Here is a 21,241-nt window from a genome sequence, read left to right on the forward strand (position 1 = left end):
GTGGTGTTGACGAGGGTGGTGGTGGTGTTGACGAGTGTGGTGGTGGTGGTGTTGACGAGTGTGGTGGTGGTGGTGTTGACGAGTGTGGTGGTGGTGTTGACGAGTGTGGTGGTGGTGGTGTTGACGAGTGTGGTGGTGGTGGTGGTGTTGACGAGGGTGGTGGTGGTGGTGTTGACGAGTGTGGTGGTGGTGTTGACGAGGGTGGTGGTGGTGGTGTTGACGAGGGTGGTGGTGGTGTTGACGAGGGTGGTGGTGGTGTTGACGAGTGTGGTGGTGGTGGTGTTGACTAGGGTGGTGGTGGTGGTGTTGACGAGGGTGATGGTGGTGTTGACGAGGGTGGTGGTGGTGTTGACGAGGGTGGTGGTGTTGACTAGGGTGGTGATGTTGTTGACGAGGGTGGTGGTGTTGACTAGGGTGGTGGTGTTGTTGACGAGGGTGGTGGTGTTGAGTTAGTTTGTTGTTGTCGTTGTTGTTTGTGCGCCACAACCAACACAGCAGATTCACCAAATAATATAATCTGTTGTATTATTACACCGTACACTCTTATTTAACTAAGAGTATTTTTTATTTCCCTTCATATAAACATTACACCCTAGACTTACATGTATTTTACATGCTTCAAATAACCAGGTGTACTTATAGTTTACAGTTTATAAATATATAATTTATTAATCCTGCCCTTAACAATCCAAGGTCATGGAGAGTCAGTACAGCACCTGCACATTTACTTTATTGTAACCCTGTGACGACGCACACTCGCTTCAATGTCCCTTGATTTTACCGTCCGAATGTCCGTCGCGTCACTCCGTGACACCCTGGATGTATTTGCACCTTGACTGCGTTCTAAAAAGGTGTAGACCAATCGGTTGGCCCCATTACCTACCACTCCGTGTCTTGTTATTTTCGCTGCGCGTCAGGCCACAGAGATTACAAAGCGTGGATTCATTGGCTGTATTTAGCCACGTGAGAGCCTCGTTAAAGGGTTGAATTTGTCGTGGTCAGGGAAATGATGTGATCGCCTGCTGGAGGGAGCTCGAGAGAGCCTCTCTGGAGGGGCATGTGGGCCTACTCTTCCACGCCGGCCAGACGTTTAGGAAAACAATGGCGGTAGTCACCCACATTTGACCCTGCCACTCGCGACTGGTCGCCCATCGGCTCTCCTTGTACCCCTGCTGGACATCTGTGAACAAAAAGAGCTTCATAGCTCATTGGATCCCTCCAGGATAATCAAATAGTCTGATTCCGGGGGCCAGGCGGTGGCGAGAGATTTTAAGAAACTTGCCTGCCGCGCCAGGGAGATGGAATCGAACCTGCGCGCTCCGGGCCGTGTGTCCAGTGCGATGCTGACCGTCAACTCCACCGTGGCAGCGTTTGATCCGACCACTTTTTGCCGGTTTCCATTATTAATTTGACTTGCGCGACGAAAAACCGATTGCCGCGCTTTTAATTTCCACATCGACATTTGACAATGAGCTGGAACGCCGTGTTGCCGACGGACAGGCGGGAGGGAAAGTCACCTCGCGTTTGTTCAAGAAAGCCTGACTCTGGCTGACGAGACTCCGAATGTCGAAACTGGATTGCATTAAACCGATGCTTGCTGATAAGATGCCCTCCCAGAAGGCCGTGTGACCGATGGGTTTGTGTGTAAACGAAAAAAAAACACTTTCTTTTAATTCACAGAGACAAATAATGGCAGGAGGTTGGTTTTTTGACGCTGAGCGATTACTTTTGCCTCATGTTTTATCTCCCGTATACTCACCTTTTCGGGATCTGCCGCGACCGGCGTTAACGGTTAGCAGCACGCGCTGGACACTTGCAATCCAGAGGTCGCCGGTTCAAACCCCATCGCTCGGCGAGGCGGTCGATACGAAGGGAGCCCAGTTTCTCAAAGCCCCCCCCCCTCCCGCCACCCAATGGTTCACGTGCGGTCGGGTAAAGTGTGGGTACGCCCGACGCTTCCAACACGTCTCGTTGACGTTGAACAGCAGGATGAATATTGCCGTCCGGACTTCGCTCGAGCGCGGAACCTTCCGTCGGCGGGTGGCGTGAGCCAGCAATTGCAGGGCTGCGCCTTTAACAGTCAACGATAACTTGGCACGATTTAGCGTCCGCGCGATCAGTTCCCGCAGCGCGGGAAGCGACCACGAGGGAAGGCGCCGCGGCCGTCTCACCGGAAGGGGCGAGGTTTTTTAGAATTCGGCAAATTTCTACGGCGACGCCGCGTGGCCGTGCTCGACCAGGTCACGGGATCTTCAGTTCGCACCGCCGCGGCTTTAACCAGGACGGCCTGGACGGATTCGAACCGCGAACCTAAGCGGCAAGCGGCGACCATGCCTACCGCCGGGGCCCACACCGCCTCTGCCTTGACCTTTACATCTACCTTCACCTAGACTTTCACTCTTGATTTGAAGTTTTCGTGACTGCAGGAATCCATACTCTTTGGTTCTTTCGGTAAAGTCACGTAGGTAGAAAATTTACTTTCACATTTACCTTTGTCTTGACCTTCACTTTGACCTTGAACTTTGTCTTCACCTTTGTCTTTACATTTACCTTGCCCTTCACTTTGACCTTGAACTTTACATTCACCTTGCCCTTCGCTCCGAACCCCCTCCTCCTCCCCCCACCACCCCCTGCCGCAGGACACGGCATGCACGGCATGTTCGAGATGCTCTCCTCCTGGCGCAAAAGCAAGGACGAGCTCGGGGTGAAGGAGCGCCTGGCGCTGGTGTACACGGACACCATGGTCTCCTTCACGCTCACCAGCGCCATGTACCTGGTCACCTTCGGCCTGGGCGCGAGCCCCTTCACCAACCTGGGCGCCGTCAAGGTGTTCTGCCGCAGCACGTGCGTGGCCATCCTCTTCAACTACCTCTACCTGCTGTCCTTCTTCGGCTCGTGCCTCGTGTTCGCCGGCTACGTGGAGGCCCGCGGGCAGCACGGCGCGCTCTGCTGCGTCGCCGTCCCCACGCCGCCGCCGCAGCCGCCGCCGCCGCCGCCGCTGCCGCCGGCGTCGGCGGAGGGCACCGGCGACGCCGACGCTCCGCCGCTGCTGCCGCCGCCGCCCCCGCCGCCGCCCCCGCGGAGGGGCTGCTGCCGCGTGACGGAGCGGTCGCACCGCGATCGCCACCGTGCCACGCCGGGCGCGAGCGAGAACCCGGCGTACGACTTCCACGTGACGGTGTGGTTCCTGCGCGAGCACTGCGGGAAGTGGCTCACCAACACCTACGTGAAGCCCTTTGTGGTGCTGCTCTATCTTGTCTATGTGTCCTTCGCCATGATGGGATGCCTGCAGGTCAGAGTGCACTTTCGTTTTCGTGCTTTGCCGGTTGGGTTTTTTTGTCCGTTTGCGTTTTTTGTTTGTTTTCGTTGACGCTTTACAGCCGCTGGGTTGAAAAGCGGCGTCGCGTCTACGTGTGCGTTCCTTCTGTCTGTGTGTCCTGCGTGGTGATGATGGGATGCCTGAAGGTCAAAGTGCGCTTATGTTTTATTTGTTGTGATCTACGTTTAGTTCGGTTTCTTTTTTCTCTCGACCTAAGGTCGAACGGGACATCGTGTCAATGCACCCTCTGCGATTATTGATGCGGCGCCCGGTTTAATTTCGGCCGGAGCTGTCCGGGACCGAGCTCCAGAAAGGATTGCCCCACCCGCTGCTCTCTGTCAGTGAGGGTGGAAGGGGGTGGGGAGACATGGGAAGAGTTTTCAGAGCTTGGTAATTGGGGAAACCCCAAAAAATATTCCATGAATTTGTGGTGTGTTTTGTTCCGAAGTGCACCGCTCACTTCACCGTCTACACCCTCACCTCATCTGGACCCGTCATCTCACCTCGCCCTCCACTCCCCCAGTCGCTCTCGCTTAGCAGCCTCTTCTACCCAAGCCGGACAATACCCACGCTCGATGCCGACCTTGCCCTGTGCCGCCTGACGCCCCTGCCCCCCCGCCTCTCCGCTCACCCGCGTCTCCTCACCCGCCTCCCCTCCCCTCGCCCCCTCCCCTCGCTCCCCCTCCCCGGCACCTCCTCCGCCACCGCCGGGCCCCCCAGGTGCGCGAGGGATGCGACCTGGGCCGCCTGCTGGCCACGGACTCGCGCACGCTGCGCTACCGCGCGCTGCAGCGCGAGTACTTCAGCAGCTACGGGCCGGCCATCGGCTTCTACGTCTACGAGCCCCTCGACTACTGGAACGAGAGCGTGCAGGAGGGCCTGCGCGCTATCACCGCCGGCTTCGTGCGCTCCTCCTGGCTCGAGAGCTTCCTGGCCTTCCTCGAGAAGTCCAACGGCACCACGGCGGTGGGGCGCGAGGCGTTCGTGCGCGCCCTGCTGCGCTCCTTCTTCGCGGCGAGGCCCTTCGTGGGCTTTGCCGACGACCTCATCCTCGCCACGAGCAACGGCTCCGTGGACATCTCGGCGTCGCGCATGTACCTGGCGGCCGGCCGCACGGCGCTCGCCCGCGAGGAGGTCTCCGGCCTGCTGGACACGCTGCGCCGACGCTCGCTTGCCTCCGACGTCAAGTTCGTCATCTTCAACCCGTCATTCGTGTTCGTCGACCGCTGCGCCTCCTCCATCGGCTACTCGGCGCTCACGCCGTGCGCGGGCGCCCTCGCCGCGCTGCTGCTCTCGGCGCCGCTCTCGGCCGAGCCGCTGGCCAACGCGTGGCTCTCGCTGTGCGCGCTCTCCGCCGGCTTCGGCGCCCTCGGCTACATGACCCTGTGGGACGTGCGCGTCGACTTCGTGTCGGCCCTCTGCCTCGTCTTCGGCGTCAACTACGCGGTGGAGCACTGCGCGCCGCTCGTGGCCGCGTTCGCCGCGGGCCAGGAGCTCACGCGCACGCGCTGGATACAGGTGGCCGTCGAGCTCAACGGCTCGCCCGTCCTGCAGAGCCTGGCCTGCTTCGCCGCGGCCCTCGCCCCGCTCTCGCTCGCGCCTTCCAACCTCACCTACACGCTGTTCCGCGGCCTGCTGGTGGCCGCCCTCGCCGTCGCGTTCCATGTGCTCGTCGTGCTGCCCGTGGTCCTCACCTTCTTCCCGCCGTCCAAGCGCAGGAGGAGGAGGCGGCGGGGGGGCGGCGGGGGAGGGGGCGGGGGCGGGGGGGGCGGGGGGGGCGGGGGGGGCCGCCGCACCGGCCGCCGGCCCAAGCGGCCGCCGGAGCCGCGCGACGAGATCGAGTGCGTGGAGCTGCACAGCGCCAACCGCGTCACCGCCGATCAGGCGACCGCTGTGTGAAGGAGGGGGGGGCGCGCGGTGGAGGGGAGGGGGGGAAGGCGCGGGGGGGGGGAGGTCGACCCGGAGCACGGCGTTCTTTTCGGAGTAGGAAGGGAGACGCGGCGCGGCGGGAATGCCGACGGGCGGCTCTCTTGGGCGGCGCGTCGGCCGTCGCGATCGCCGTGCGGCCCCCCCCAGGTTCGGGGCCCGGGCCGCGCGTTGAGCGCTTCCCCTCTCAGGCCATCGCCACGCGCTGCCGCGGGCGTCCCCGGGAGCTGAATTCCCCCGGATTGCCGGGAAAAGTCCCGGGCAGGGAGCGCGGCGAATTCTCGTCCGTGCCCAGGAGAGAGCAAACCGTAGCGCAAAGGAGGACGTCGTTTAACCCATCGCAGGGGGACCACGTCGCGGTTCCTCACTTAGGGCTCCTGAAGGTGCCCCCCCCGCAGCGAGCGCCGCGTGGGAGGATGAATGCTGAGCACGTGGAAGACCGCGCTTTGCAAGAGAGCTGTCTGCCCCGCAGGTGCAAGGACGTGCGTCCCGAGTGGCCCCACGCCAGCCTGGAGCTCAGAATCGCTCGCAAAAATCACTTCAGTTGGAGGAAAAGAAAAAAAAGTGCAAACCCTCACGTAGCGACCGTCGCCCCACTCCTGGCATGCGAATGCCCACTCGCAGGCTGACACTGCGCGCGCCGTTTAACGAGCGGGGACAGCTGCCGCTGGGCGGTCCCCGTCTCCGCGGCCTGCGAGCGAAGGCAAGTGCTGACTCCCTGGAGGTAGTTCCGACGATCCGGGTAACGTCGTGGGCCTCGGCGCGACGTAACGCGGCACCGCACGCGAGGGCGCGCCGGGAGTCGACTCGAAAGCAATTCCTCATGTCCCCGCCCACGTGGTTCGGCGGGGGAGCGAGCGGCTCGGGATTGGAAGGGCCCAAGTTCAAATCCTGGCGGTGGGGGCGAGTTGATTCGGCCCCCGGTACCCCTCCCACGTGGGCAAGATCTATGGATAGACTCGCTCCTGCCATGAGAACGTGGAACTTCCGATACTGGGTCAGGGTTGTGAACGGGAGCGCCGTCTGAGTTGCTCGTTGGAGCAGGAAATTACTTTGACTTTTTTTTAAATTACCAAATCTTATAAATTATACCGGACAAATTATATTATATCAGAGTATATTATATTTTATTTTTTCCTTTAAGGCCGCAGTGTTTATTGACGAATGTGCCGAGTTTTATTTCGTTTGTTTGTGTACCACTGTCAACGCAACAGCAGTAGCAACTTCACGAGATGATGAATTTCATAAGGCACGTGATCATATGGCACATGTTGAAGACAGAAGGGATCTTTGTTACCGTCCGTTGTGTTGCGTCCACCTTTGAGATGAGACCTCCGCTCACGCGCCACCGCCAGACGATTCTGCGGGATCGTCTATTACTCGCCGTGCTTATTCAACGACGAATGTTGTTGGCTTGCTGTGATGCTGGCAGCCAACACATACGTAGGAGTACACGTGCCACAATTGCAAAGGAAATAATTGATCGGTAATCGGAATTGTGATCTCGGGATGGGTGAACGTTGACAGAATCGCGTCGGGGCGAGGAGGGGGATGTACCAGGCAGACCTCGCTTAGCGCATCTCCGGAGAGAGCGCCACCACCCCGGAGAATCGATTATCACAATTTTGCGATCACGATTATATTTAGAAGAATTCTACAAAATATCGAATCGTTTAGCCGCAGGAATGTGGAGTGAGGGCGTCGCTGAGGCGAAGGTCTCGGCAACCAAAGTAACACGCAGAGAGAGTTTTTAGTTTTTCCAATTTGGTAGGTAAAAAAAAACCTCAGTATTTTAGGAGAGCCGGTTTGCACGCACATGGTGGTGAATCTACGCGAGGCGTCGGGTCCTTCATGAATGACGGAGTTGGTCCTTGAAGAGCGGCACGCACGCGGCTCCGGAGCCGCAGGCTGCCGGCCCCTGACGACTGAGATCATCACCTCGCCCCCACCTCGCCCCCACCTCGCCCCCACCTCGTCCCCACCTCGCCCCCACCTCGCCCCCCACCTCGTCTCCCACCTCGTCTCCCACCCCATCTCCCACCTCGCCCCCACCTCGCCCCCACCTCGCCCCCCACCTCGTCCCCACCTCGCCCCCCACCTCGTCCCCACCTCGCCCCCCACCTCGTCCCCACCTCGCCCCCACCTCGCCCCCCACCTCGCCCCCCACCTCGCCCCCACCTCGTCCCCCACCCCGCCCCCACCTCGCCCCCCACCTCGCCCCCACCTCGTCCCCCACCTCGCCCCCCACCTCGTCCCCACCTCGCCCCCCACCTCGCCCCCCACCTCGCCCCCACCTCGTCCCCCACCCCGCCCCCACCTCGCCCCCCACCTCGCCCCCACCTCGCCCCCCACCTCGTCCCCCACCTCGCCCCCACCTCGCCCCCCACCTCGCCCCCACCTCGCCCCCCACCTCGCCCCCACCTCGCCCCCCACCTCGCCCCCACCTCGTCCCCCCACCTCGCCCCCACCTCGCCCCCACCTCGCCCCCACCTCGCCCCCCACCTCGCCCCCACCTCGCCCCCCACCTCGCCCCCACCTCGTCCCCCACCTCGCCCCCACCTCGCCCCCCACCTCGCCCCCACCTCGCCCCCACCTCGCCCCCACCTCGCCCCCCACCTCGCCCCCACCTCGTCCCCCACCTCGCCCCCACCTCGCCCCCCACCTCGCCCCCACCTCGCCCCCCACCTCGCCCCCACCTCGTCCCCCACCTCGCCCCCACCTCGCCCCCACCTCGTCCCCCACCTCGCCCCCACCTCGCCCCCCACCTCGCCCCCACCTCGCCCCCCACCTCGCCCCACCTCGTCCCCCACCTCGCCCCCACCTCGCCCCCCACCTCGCCCCCACCTCGCCCCCCACCTCGCCCCCACCTCGTCCCCCACCTCGCCCCCCACCTCGCCCCCACCTCGCCCCCCACCTCTTCCCCCACCTCGCCCCCACCTCGCCCCCACCTCGTCCCCCACCTCGCCCCCACCTCGTCCTCCACGTCGCCTCCCACCTCTGCCTTGTAGGAGCAGTACAGTAGAATGCACTCACAAGTACAGGACATAATACTTACCGAGTGTAAACATTTAATTAGTTAAATCATATTTATCATCCTTGTAATTAAAATTATTAGCGCTATTACCGATACCCCGCCTAGTTAGAGTATATATATATTTAATGGTATAATGGGACCCCCCCCCCCCCCTCCTCCTCTTGTAACGGCTGATTCGGTTAGTGCCCACTTCTCCAGGAACAAACGCTAAGCGAGGTCTGCCTGTACAGGGACTCCTCTACTTACGAACGAGTTAGGTTCCAGAGGTCTGTTCGTAAGTCGATTTGTTCGTAAGTCCAACTGTACTCCTGTCCTTTCCAAACATTGTCGTACGGCATGTACACTAAACACGGGGAATGACTTTAAAAGTCTTTTAATCTCCTGCAGATGTAGATGCCACTGCTTCTTCACGTTCTGCAGATGTAGGTGCCACCGCCGCCATCTATTGCGCGGCGGTTGAACTTACGACTCTCGGTCCGAACGGGCAACTGGACATACGGACCAGGTTTGTTCGTATCTCTGAAAGTTCGTAGGTCGAAGAGGAGGCACTGTATTGTTACACGAGGAATTGTTGTGACTGCGTGTTATATGGGTGTTCACGTGTGTGTGTGTGTGTGTTTTCGCGCGACCCCAGTGTGTGTGTATGGGGGCAGCTGGCAGCGGTAGTGTAGCGGTTAACGCTACGCTGCGCTACGAACCTGGCGACTCGAGTTCAATTCCTGCTCGCGGCCAACACTAGTGACGATTATCTGAATCGGTCCTGGGCCTCCGCTAGGGAGACAAAGGCGGCCGAGCGTGTTGTTGGCCACCCACCCCCTCGTGTGCCGTTTCGGCCTTCATAGGTGCTCGCTAACAGCACTTGCCCCAACAATCTGTTAAAGGCTATATGGGGGATCTTTGTCCTTGGGGGGCAGTTGGCACAGTAGGGGGTACAGCTGGTGCGTCTGCCAGTCATCTCAGTCAGCCAACCCATGGCACCTGCTGGGTCTGTCCGGTGATCTCCTGTCATCAGCGAGCCTTCGACACTTCACGTGGCCTCAAAGTGCACCTAGCCTGGCACAGGCACCGTGGTGACGTCACTGTCAGTTAGTGACGAATGGCAGCTGTTGGTATTGGGGGGGCAGTGGTTTGGCGCACTGTACTCATAACTTGGCGCTCCGAGTTCGATATCGTAGGCCACGGTCAATATCTGTGGTGAATATACAGGTTGCTTCAAAACAATGTGAACACTTACATGGAACTGTCGTTTTGTAATGGAAAGAGAACGGCTAATACACTGTAACATGATAACAAATGTCTGTTAATAGCTTCAAAAAGTAAAAGAGTCTCCACTTTAGCACGTCGGCTTTCGCGACCAAAATTATTCACAATTAAGTCATTTGGGTTAGATCGCGTAAGTATAAATGTGTCGTAAACCTCCACCACCCGACACAGCCTATTAGTAAGGGATTTATCACGTAAACAAAACGCCAATTAGTTTACTTTTTTCTCAACCTTCATGATGAAGAGTCTCCACTTGTTCACCATCATTGCCTGGAATCTTCTCCAGGTGGTCTCCAGAGCCCGGAAGCACATTTATTGTGGTATTGTTGCTAATTCTCAGAAGTGTTCACATTTTTTTGAAGCCCCCTGTACATGAACCAGTCCTGGGCCCTTCCCCGTGTGTACATCTCACCAACTGGGGAGACAAAGGCGGCCGGGCGTGGTGCTGGCCACCCACCTCCTGGTGTGCCGTTCCGTCCTTCATAGGTGCTCGCTAACAGCACTTGCCCTAACGGTCTGTTGAAGGCTATACGGGGGATCTTTTTCTTGTGTGTGTGTGGCAGGATGTGGCTGGGTGTGTGTGGTGCATGCACGTGTGTGTGTGTATTAGAGGATGTGTCTGGGTGTGTGGTGCATGCGGGCGTGTGTGGGAGGATGTGGCTGGGTGTGTGTGGTGCATGCACGTGTGTGTGTGTGGGGGGGGTGTGTCTGGGTGTGTGTGGTGCACGCGTGTCGGGGGGGGGGTGTGTCTGGGTGTGTGTGGTGCACGCGTGTGTGTGTGTGTGGGGGAGGATGTGTCTGGGTGTGTGTGGTGCACGCGTGTGTGTGTGTGGGGGGGTGTGTCTGGGTGTGTGTGGTGCACGCGTGTGTGTGTGTGTGGGGGAGGATGTGTCTGGGTGTGTGTGGTGCACGCGTGTGTGTGTGTGGGGGAGGATGTGTCTGGGTGTGTGTAGTGCATGCGTGTGTGTGTGTGGGGGAGGATGTGTCTGGGTGTGTGTAGTGCATGCGCGTGTGTGTGTGTGCTGTCTGAAGGGGAGAGGCATAACCGGACTTCTCTAAATTAACTTTATTTGCTCGAATAAGTGTCGGTTATTGGAGTGCAACGATTTTGGGAGAAAAAGCGATCAGACAAAACAAAATCAAATCTCCTTTAGCAAATGTGTTTCACACAAAACCAGAACATGTCCTCAAACACCCCAAACCACGCACGCAGGCAGGCGCATTCAGACTCCCTGTGTCACAAGGAGCGCGTGCAGATGAACTGTCCCTTGAATTTCCCACATCGAAGGGGACTGACTGATTTGATATCGGTGTCACAATATCTTGGGGATTCCCCTACATGCCAAGAAAATCGTCACTCGATACGATTCATGCTTTGTATCGCGAGGTATTCACCGTAACCGTGGAATCTGGACAACTTTAGATTTGCCTCTTATCACTGGGTACCAATCAACAGAAGCCGATGCGTTGGGTGTTGGCCTTCATACGTCGTTCGCTTCACAAGTCATGCCCAGCATCGGGGAGCTACCTGTGGCATTGACTTGTTATCTGCGTGAGTTTGTGATCCAATTAGTTCCGTGAGCTGATCGTGACGGCGGCGGCGCTGCTTGCGATGCTGTTCGTCGTCGTCGCTCGATCGCGAGTCGGGCGACTTCTCGTGCTCGCCGCAGGCCGCCACGTGGTATCCAAACCGAGCCCTGTCGCTGGAACATTTCCAGCTTTACAGTTCCGTGTAACTTGTACCTATGCGTGCTGAACTTCTTCTGCACCGTACGGAGCCGACCGTGCTAATTGGAGATGCGGGGCAAGGACAACAAACTAAACACAGGAATCGGTTCGAAAAGAAATGGGTTGTCATTGTAAGAGCCGTGATCGGATCTCCGCGGCGCCGGTGACGGGAGGCCGCGAGTTCGAATCCCCGCTTGGTGGGGCCGATTCCGCCCCATCGCTCCCTCTCCGGAGGTCAACAAATCCCCCACTCGGTGCGGTTACAGCGGTCGTAGTCCTATGGGTCGAGGCTTGGCCTCTGCAGTGGCCATGTGGCTCAGGGGGCTGCCGGTGTAGATGATCGCGCCCGACCTGTTAGCCCCGCTGGAGTTGCGGCAGGCAGACGGACGGCTTCGACTCCTCTCTGGTCATCGCGCAGCCCGGTCTGTCGACGCGCGACCGCGTGGACTCTCTGCCATGATGTCCGTCGTTTCATGCCACGTGCCGCGGGAGCTTCTGCTGAAGAGGCCACCGGAACGTGGAGCTAAAACGTCGGACCTCGTGCCCAACAGCACGTGGTACAACCCGGGAAACTCTTTTTTTACGGAGCGGTTTTATGACATTTTCGGACTGTAATTGACGGAGCATGCACACGTAAGGGGGGAAAGAATGACTCTATAAGGAGCTACACTTAAAACTATATATACCGTAATGTTTTGGTAAGGCAGCACTCAACGGACATGGCACTTGTGTAAATATCACACCGACAACTATTTGCACACAATAAATGAGAAAATCTGTTTCTTTTAAAATGGGATTCGCCCATTGACGAACTTCACATACACACACGTGGTGCTTACTGAATACCCATCCCGTCGCATAGCATTGTGGGAAACGATGCAATCTGTTAGGAAACGTGAAGGTCGGTCACCTGAGTGTCATACACTTATAATGTCGATGGTAGATGGACAAGGCCCTATCGCGGGCATATTCGTGTGCGTCTTACGTGCGTCGCCCACCTAGAGTCATTCAACCATCACGCGTCTGGTGCTCTCCCGATACCGATTCATAATCACGTGCGCGCGTCCTGTTTGCTGTCGTCGTCGTTCTCGTCTTCGTGTCTGGCCGGGCGGCGTTAGTGCGTGGCCCCGTGGTTGACCGGCGGCCCCAAGACGTCTTGAGTTCAAACGGCGGTCGAGACCCGGCCGCGGCTGGGCCGCGCCGTCGCGCGCCCAAAGTTCCAAGTCCCGAGACCGAACGGCCGGGCCGCCGACTCGACTCTCACGAAGCGCGTGAGCTGCTTTCCGGGACGCGATTTGCTGCAATGTGTCCGGAGCACGTGGCTAAATCAGCCGAGGTCGTTAGCTGCACCTAATCAGGGTTTCCTTTTAAATTGACATCGCCCCGCTTTGCCGACCCGTTCTTCGGCGATCGCCACGTGACGGCGTCGCTTGCTCGCGGAACTCCGCTGCCGTCGACCGAGTGGAGGGCGGGAGCGATGCGACGGCGCGAATGAATGCCGGCGGTCGTCGTTTGCCTCCACCGATTTTAAAATAACTCGCCCGGGAGGCACGCCATTCCGGGTCGTACTCAAGAGGAGAGCGTGCCCGACGCGTGGCGATGTGTGGGGGTACGAACGCACCGCTGGCGGACCTGTCATCCGCCGCGTCATCTGCGAGTTTACTCCTGCTAATCCGTGAGAGAATGGCCCATAAGTGCGGATGATAGGAGACATTCGCCGTACATCTCTGCTCATCATCCCCCTGCCGAATTCCAGTCGCGATTAATGTCGATTGCGACCGTTGAAAACGTTGCGTTGGTCTCTCATGCGATGGACATTGACTCCCACGTGCTGTGGGGAGGCGAGGGGATGGGGAGGCGCTGCCCTCTGCGACGTTGACCAGAGGTCACCTGAAAAAGGGATCCCAGGGGGTAGCTCTTTGCTATCCACTTCCGTGGGCCGTTCTCTGACGCAGAGGGTCGCACTGCTTGGCGAGGGGTCCGGCTGGATTGCTTCGTCTCAATGACGCGACGCTGGGATAAAATTTGGGGAGGGAAGGGGCAGGGGGTGGTAATTATTAGATATATATTGTTAAAAGGGTTGTAGGTAAATGGTTAAATTCAACTGGCTCAGAGCACAACTGCATTGCAGTGTTCATGTTTTTTTAAGCATTTATCGGTGAAGCCGGAAGGCGACTGACACAGACTCACAGCTCGTGCCGCGACGAAGGAGCACGGGGACAGGGCACGTCACGTGACGTCGGGCAGCTCCATGGTGAAGGCGCAGCCCTGCAATTCCTCGCTCACGCGCCACTGCTGGCGGAAGAACTTCCACCGGAGAGAACTCCAGGACAGCTCCGTTTTGTTTTTGTTCTCGAGGGGGCATTTTCCCTGCTCTTCCATTCTGTGCAGAACGTCCTGGAAGGAGCGAGATTACCCACACTGCACCCCACCACACGCGCCCTGCCCGCCGATCGCTACGGGGGGGGGCAGAGGCAGGAGAGCGAGGGAGTGGTGGGGGGGGTGTGGGTGGTGGTTGGGTGGGTGAGGGTGGTGGGTGGGTGGGTGAGGGTGGTGGGTGGGTGGGTGAGGATGGTGGGTGGGTGGGTTGGGGGGGTTAAGAAGCTTGCACCGTTTGTTTCCACTGCCGCGCCGGGAGAACAAATTGACCTCCCGGCGTGACCTCTGGATTTGGCGAGTCCGGAGCGCTGACGGTCACCCCCATCACGCTGATCATCTCGCCCTTTGACTCCCCCGATCTGCCGAGGGGCACTCGGCCATCTCATTCCCCACGTGACGCTCGCGTTGATTGTTTTGATTGGAAATTCGCGTCGATAAAGAAGTTGACCAACGGCAACTACCGTACACACAACTACTGTACACACAACTACTGTACACACAACTACTGTACACACATTCTTCCCAAAACTCGCGAATGACCCGGCATTGTTACGCGGACAGAAGACCCGGCCTTGCGAGCAGCGCAAGTCTAGAATAAAGATGTAGCAATCACTGAGCAATGTTTTATTGACATCACGTAATATACATAATATACGATTTAATATCATCATCGTCATAGTAATAGTCACCACCACCCGTTCAATCTTACTCCTGGTGGTGTGAGGGCTGATTGAAAAGTCTGTGGCGGTGGCATAGCGTGGTTTGTCATGGGTGGGGGGGGGGGGCTGCGTACAAGGGGATGTAATGTCGGGGGGCTCTGTCCAATCTGCCCCCCTCCCCTCCTCCTGCCCCGCGTGGAGCTGCCACGTTTTCCATTCCTGCCCTGCGCAGGGGTTCACTCCGGGTTTTACAGTTCCCGTCCGTACGCGAAATAGTCGCCATTGGCGTCGGCCAAAACGTCCGAAAACGCTGCAGACGATTGACCTGCAGCGACACTCCGTTTGTACTAAAACGCAGCGGCAGCAACAACAACAACATCGCCCCGTACCCCCAAACAGTCGTGGCATGGACGCGGTGACGATCGCAAAAAGGGAGCCTGTTCGAGAAACGACGTCCACCCCCAGATTCATCGCAGGGGCCACGCTCGCTGCTCTCTCTTCATCGGAGAGAAACAAGACTCTTTAATCGGCCCTCTTGTTTAAACGGTGAACAAGCTGTATGCGGCATGTGCATTATGTTTATTTATAGACACACGTATACGATCAAAGAACTTACAAACCTAAAGTCTTAACCAAATATATGCGTGCTCGTATAATCCCTACTTAAGCAACCTAATCGCCCGAAAGTGTTTTGAAAGCCGGCTAGCGTCCACCCTCTCGGTCATTCATCCATCCACGCCTCGTGCCTGCGAGCGACTCTGTGTTGTTCTGCAGGGCGATCCATTTATAGATACCGCGCCCATGTCCGGTGGCCCAGGCCGATTGGATGGGGGGGGGGGGGCGTGAAAGCGGCTCGCTGGCCGCGCATCTTCCCGAGCCGTTCAAATATTTGATACAGGAGAGGTCATTCATAATCACAAATAAGCCTCCGTGTTAAACAGGAGAGGTCGTTGTCTGCGATTATAGGGGACGGGGGAAGGGGGGTGTTGGGAGGCCAACATCACCGGATCCGATTATCCGTGGGATTATCCGTGAACTTACGCCTCTTATCCACGGGGTCAACATTTCCCGATTGACCCCCCGCAGATAACGGGAGTGATGTAAGTAGTAAGGGGAGTGATGTCAGTAGTAACGGGAGTGATGTCAGTAGTAACGGGAGAGATGTAAGTAGTAACGGGAGAGATGTTGGTAGTAACGGATAGGCGCGGACAACAAGGGAGGCATTGGGCCGTGGCTCGCGTGGGCCGTGGATGACGAGGGCAGCGCCGTAGGAGAGAGATTCTCCTGCGAGCGCGTCGAGGGGAGATCGGTGTGGAAGGCGCGCGCTAAGGAATAAGATGTTGATCTTTCTTGAACTTCTTCCGGTCATGTCAGTAGCTGTGGGGTTATCTAGAAATGGATCACGCTCCGAGCGAGCTTTTGCTCTCCACGCTTTGCGACGCGGTGACGCTTGGGATTGGCTCAGACCTTCATCGCTTCCGGGGCGGATAAAATATGTACCATTTTGTGGTGAAAGTCAGCAGTCTTGGTCCTGTGTGTGTGCGTGTATGTGTGTGTGTATACAGACTGGCCTCTGCCATAGCAATGTGGAATTTCCACAACTGGCTCAGGGTTTTTAACGCTCGGTTAAACCTGGACCCGCGCGTCGACTTGGGGAGGGGTGGGGTGGCGCTGGGTTCGAGACGTGGACGCGGCTCTGGCGTGCTCGGCGCGTTCCGTCATTGTGCTGTGTGTTGTGTGTGTGTTGTGTGTGTTGCGTGTGTTGTGTGTGTGTTGCGTGAGTTGTGTGTGTGTTGTGTGTGTTGTGTGTGTGTTGTGGGTGTGTTGTGTGTGTGTTGTGTGTGTGTCGTGTGTGTGTCGTGTGTGTGTTGTGTGTGTGTTGTGTGTGTGTTGTGTGTGTTGCGTGTGTGTTGTGTGTGTGTTGTGTGTGTTGTGTGTGTGTTGTCGTGTTTGTGTGTTCTGTGTTGTGTGTACGGTACAGTGGTATGTGTTGTCGTGTGTGTGTGTGGTCTGTACGCGTGTATGTGAGTGTGTCCTGTGTACACCCAAACAACCTCTATTATGGATGTCACATTGTGTATGGGTGTAGTGTGTTGTCCGTACGTGTGCTGTATGTTTTTGTGGTGAGTCTATTGTGTACACGTGCGTATTGATGTTCATGTGCAGGAATTGCAGTGCGGCTTTTGTAAGTGGTCGACATTGTACTTCAACGTACTCGCGCACTGCTTTTACGCAAGTACAACTGCCGCATTCTCCTGATTATAAGACGCGCGTTGACCCCACGTGTTAGAAACGCAAAGCTTGAGGGGGGGGGGGGGGTGGTGCGTGCTATAATCCGGTAGGAGTGTGCACGCGTGTCGCCAGGTCTCTGCGTCCTCGTGTGTCAGGCGAGATCTGCGGTCGTAAGGGTGCTGACTACTTCCCGGAGCGTCTTACAACCCGGACGGGGATAGCGTCTTGTCAGCCCGCTTGTCCGACACTAATCACCTTCCGCAGATTCATTGTTCGCATTCATATATCGCCAGAGCGATGGATGAAATCCGGTCGCCACCGTCAGACGCAAGCAGCGCCGCGCGCAAATAAAGTCCGCGGATGATCAAGCGGCCCCGTTCTGGCAACCCGCGCGCCAGTGACGATCGCTTCAAGCGACCCGCCCACTGGCGTTTTTATTCAGACGGCGGCGGCGGCTCTCCCAGTGAAGTCGGCAAATGGGTCACGCGCTAAATATAGCCGCGACTTCACACAAATCATTGTCGGTGTTTTTGTTGGGTTGGAGTAGGGGGGGGGGATGCGCAAGAGATTCACTCGGAGATTTGTCACTCGGCGTGAACCGGAACGCCGTGTAATTATTTTTTTTTGCCCCGATAGACGTCGCTTAGCAATGCTTTTAGACAAAACCACCGTTGGCAAAACCTGCGCTGACGCTGGTGGCGCGCAGTGACAAATAAGGGGAACTCCACGGCCTTTCACGAAGTCCGGGTGCTTTTGCCGGACGAGTTGTTGTTTTTCGTTGTTGTCTGCGGCCCGTTCTTGTCCGCCGAGTGAAATCTCTCCTGAAGTCTTCCCCCGGGACAGCAGACTCCGGACTGTTATTATTTAATCTGGTCAGGCGCGTTGAGTCAAGCAGCTTTGTCAGAAGGACATTAAAAAGCCCCTGCCCCCAAAGATGGCCAATGGATCTTCTTCGTAGCAAAGGTGGCAAGAGGCGCAGCCCTGCAATTGCTCGCTCACGCCACTGCTGGCTGCACATCCGAAGCTAAGAGGGCATCTTGACCGGTGCTTCCACGCTGAATAGACCACCTCGCAAGAGGTGAGAGTACCCACACTTCACCCCACCGCATGTGACCTGTGGTGGTGGTACCCCATGCATATGAAGTCGGCCCATTTTCCCGAAATAGTGCCTGTTACCGAAATAGAAAATTTTCCTTTCAGGGGAATTGTCGAGTCTTTTTTTTCACAATTGTGCTGAACAATTTTTTTTCTTTTACTCTTGGTTTAAAAGCGAATGCATCAAAAGCGATTTCCCCAGTGCCCATCACTGTATGGGTCCTTCCTCCTGCCAGGGTCGAGGTTCGCCACCTATTGAGCTACGAAGAAACCAGGACACATCGTGGGAAGCAGAATAATATCCCGCGGTGCCAATAGAGGAGAGACTCGCGTGTAATCTCATTCTATTATTATTACTTTTACAAACTGACAAAAAAACCCCGGGACTTTTTAACGAAGACGTGCAGATATCGTCAGTCAGCATCTGCCTCCTCAAGCCAGCGGGATGATTCCGGGGAAACCGGGACAGGTGGCAACTTGCGTTAGAACTCTCAGCTGTTACACAGCGAACGCTCCCACCTCAAGGGACCACTCCCACAGTCTCATCATCATCGCCGCCATCTGGCTTCAACGGAACGCAGTAATGAACTTGTATTCTGATTAGCCTTTCATTGTGCATTGTTCACTGCTGCGTCCGTTTCCCCATCACGCGTTTAAGTGCGAGTCGTATTAGCCGTGCTGTCGCACCCATTCATCCATCCATCCATCCGTGCATCCATCTGCGCCCTGAAGATCGCTCCCATGGGATCAACGCCGATGCATGTTATACTTGGGAATATAATTCACAGCACGGATGCTGCCGCACCTCGCCATCGCTTCCTTCTGCCAGATCGCCCCGTCCCATCGCACAGCCAACAGCTGACCTTGCCATGCCCGCTGTTGTGTGGTCTCCTCCGTCAGCCTGCGCACGCGTGCACATCCGCCGCGACCTCCTCGTCCCCACCGAGTCCAGACCGCGAGCTCTTCTTCTAGGCCGCGCTTGAATTCTGAGCTGCAAGGTTGTCGCCCTATCAAGTTGCTCACGCCATGCGGACTCTTCACGAGGCTCGTCGCGTGTCCTTTACACAGGGTCGCCAGAGCAACGTCCTTGTGTTATGTTGCCAGTTGAATTCTCCGTGACAATCTTTGTCGTAAGCGTTTATATATCTTTTTTTAAAGCCGAGAATGTTTTTTTCCCGGATAGACTGGCCTCTGCCATGGCAATGTGGAATGTCCACGTTGAGCTGCTGGGCCACCAATGCGGATGAGCACCGCCCGCCGCGTGGTCACGTGGAGCCAGGTAAAGGTGGAGCCCTGCAATTCCTCACTCACGGCACTGCGGGCGAAAAGCGCCTCCACCGGACGGAGCTCTAGAGAGCTCCTCATGGGAGAGTATTTGGTCTACTCTTCCACGCTGGCCAGGACATCTTGACGTGCCAAATGTCATTTCACCGAGTCCTTGTAGAACTTGCTTAGAAATGACGTCACTCAAGCCGCTCGACACGGGCACTTATCGAAACAGCGGTGATGATAATTGTTTAGATTTTCTGGGAGGAAGATTTTTTTTAACCCATAGCAAACCTCGGCAAGCGGGAGTGGAGTCACGGATGTACTGTGTGATGTGAAAAAAGTAAGTAGGAAAGAGAGAAGGAATGGCGGTAATACGAGGAAGAGGATGGAAAAGGAGTGGAGAAACGGGAGCACAGGGTGAGGAGAGGTGAGGAGAGGTGAGGAGAGGTGAGGAGGGCTGAGGCTGCACGAGAGCCACGAGGCTGCTACTGCATGGAGAAGAGGAGGAGGAGAAGGAGGAGTGGAGTGTGTATTCACAGTGATCGTGATGAGTGGGGGGGGGGGAATCAGAGTGGGGGTGGCCACGCACAGGAGTCACGTGACGTACTGGAGGCTTGAGCTGAATTAGATGGAGAGATCGCGTGGAGGAAACAACTATTTGCATCGAATGTGGAGGGTAAGCGTAAAATATAATCGGCGCTTCCAACAAACACCGGGCACACCTAACAATAAAACATTAAATAAAAATAGGGTTACAATTTCATAAAATGTTGAAACCAGTACACAACATCCGTTAAGACTTATAAACTATTCTGTAGGCGAGGAATCTATTTTACAAATCGTTAAGATCCATCCCAGTTCGCCGGGTGGTGGTGGCGGCTGCACGCGGCCTGTAATCCATTCATTGCCCGGGAACTCCTCGATATGTAGAGGACAGCAGAGCTTTGGGTGGGGGTGGGGGTTTTGTCACCGTCAAATGCTGCTGCTGCTGCCTCCTCCGCTCGTCCCTGGTTCTACCTCCTCGTGGCACCTCCGAGTCGTCCTCTCTCTGTCTGAGTCGTCCTCTCTCAATCCGAGTCGTACTCTCTCTCTCTCCGAGTCGTCCTCTGTCTCTCTGAGTCGTCATCTCTCTCTCCGAGTCGTCCTCTCTCTCTGAGTCGTCCTCTCTCTCTCCGAGTCGTCCTCTCTCTCTCCGAGTCGTCCTCTCTCAATCCAAGTCGTCCTCTCTCTCTGAGTCGTCCTCTATCTCTCCGAGTCGTCCTCTCTCTCTGAGTCGTCCTCTCTCTCTGAGTCGTCCTCTATCTCTCCGAGTCGTCCTCTCTCTGAGTCGTCCTCTGTCTCTCTGAGTCGACCTCTCTCTCTCCGAGTCGTCCTCTCTCTCTCTCCGAGTCGTCCCCTTTCTCTACCGGAGCGGGGAGCGGACACCGTGCGGTGGCGGCACGTGACAAGTTGACGTGATGATGATTCTTCCTCTCCTCCTCCTCCTCGTCATCGTTATCCTTGTAACTCTGAAACCGACGCACGCTCCATCGGACGTCGCAGTGGTTCTCGGCGCGTGGCGGTTTCCCCGCAAGTTCACCGAGCGACGTGAACTCAATCGATGTCAATAGATCATTTCACTGGAGATTAAAGAGAGAGACAAAACCTACAATTCACGCACACTAACGAACGGCAATCGATGTTTCAACTTGTGTTTGATCTTTTTTTGTTTTTGATTCGAAAAAGAAAAATCCATTGCCAAGAGCCATTGGATAGAAGTGTAAGCCCCGAGGATGTATTTGTTTATGATGTGCGATCAAGGAGGGCTATTGCCTAAAACGTCGTCTGTTATATATTTTTTAAATGCTGCTTAGGGCCGCAGTAATTTAACAAAAATTTCAGAGTTTTTGTTGGTTACTTTGAAGGTGAGGTCAAAGTATACACTGATTCATTAACAGTGCATTAAAAATATCGCAGCAATTCAGATAAATGTCGCTTTTCTAGCATTGCATAATCACTGTATAACGTCATGCATTAAATGGTACGCGACTATAAACGGCAGCACCGTCGATTAAGATGAATCGTTCAATCTTTAAAACTGTTGGGGTATGTGCTGTTAGCAAGCACCTATTAAGGTCATCATAGCGCACGACTGTCTCTAACGCTGATGTTCATTACTGTACTAGAGCACTAGGGATTTGTTTAGGCTCAGGCAACATAGAGGTGGAACAGACCATGATCAGATATATACTAACTGCGACAACCCCATAAGAGATATGCACAAAAAATCAAAACTTTTGAGGGATGATTTTGAGATGTAATCATCACTGGTGATTTAATCTAATCTTTATCGGGAAT

The 21,241-nt window shown here is 56.4% G+C and overlaps 1 protein-coding gene across 1 annotated transcript in view; it reads left to right on the forward strand.

Moving 5' to 3' along the window:
• The window catches only part of LOC133352913 (patched domain-containing protein 1-like), a 65,407-nt gene that overhangs the window by 21,448 nt on the left and 22,718 nt on the right, over positions 1–21,241 (forward strand). The window contains exons 3-7 of the mRNA XM_061568921.1: positions 2,640–2,991; positions 3,085–3,292; positions 4,040–5,049; positions 5,870–5,948; positions 11,116–11,223. Of these exons, the coding sequence (XP_061424905.1) occupies positions 2,640–2,991; positions 3,085–3,292; positions 4,040–5,049; positions 5,870–5,948; positions 11,116–11,223 (1,757 nt within the window). The remainder of the gene's footprint in view (positions 1–2,639; positions 2,992–3,084; positions 3,293–4,039; positions 5,050–5,869; positions 5,949–11,115; positions 11,224–21,241) is intronic.

This window comes from Lethenteron reissneri, chromosome 5 (assembly GCF_015708825.2).
Source record: "Lethenteron reissneri isolate LAM-NWPU_2019-01 chromosome 5, ASM1570882v1, whole genome shotgun sequence".
NCBI lineage: Eukaryota > Metazoa > Chordata > Hyperoartia > Petromyzontiformes > Petromyzontidae > Lethenteron > Lethenteron reissneri.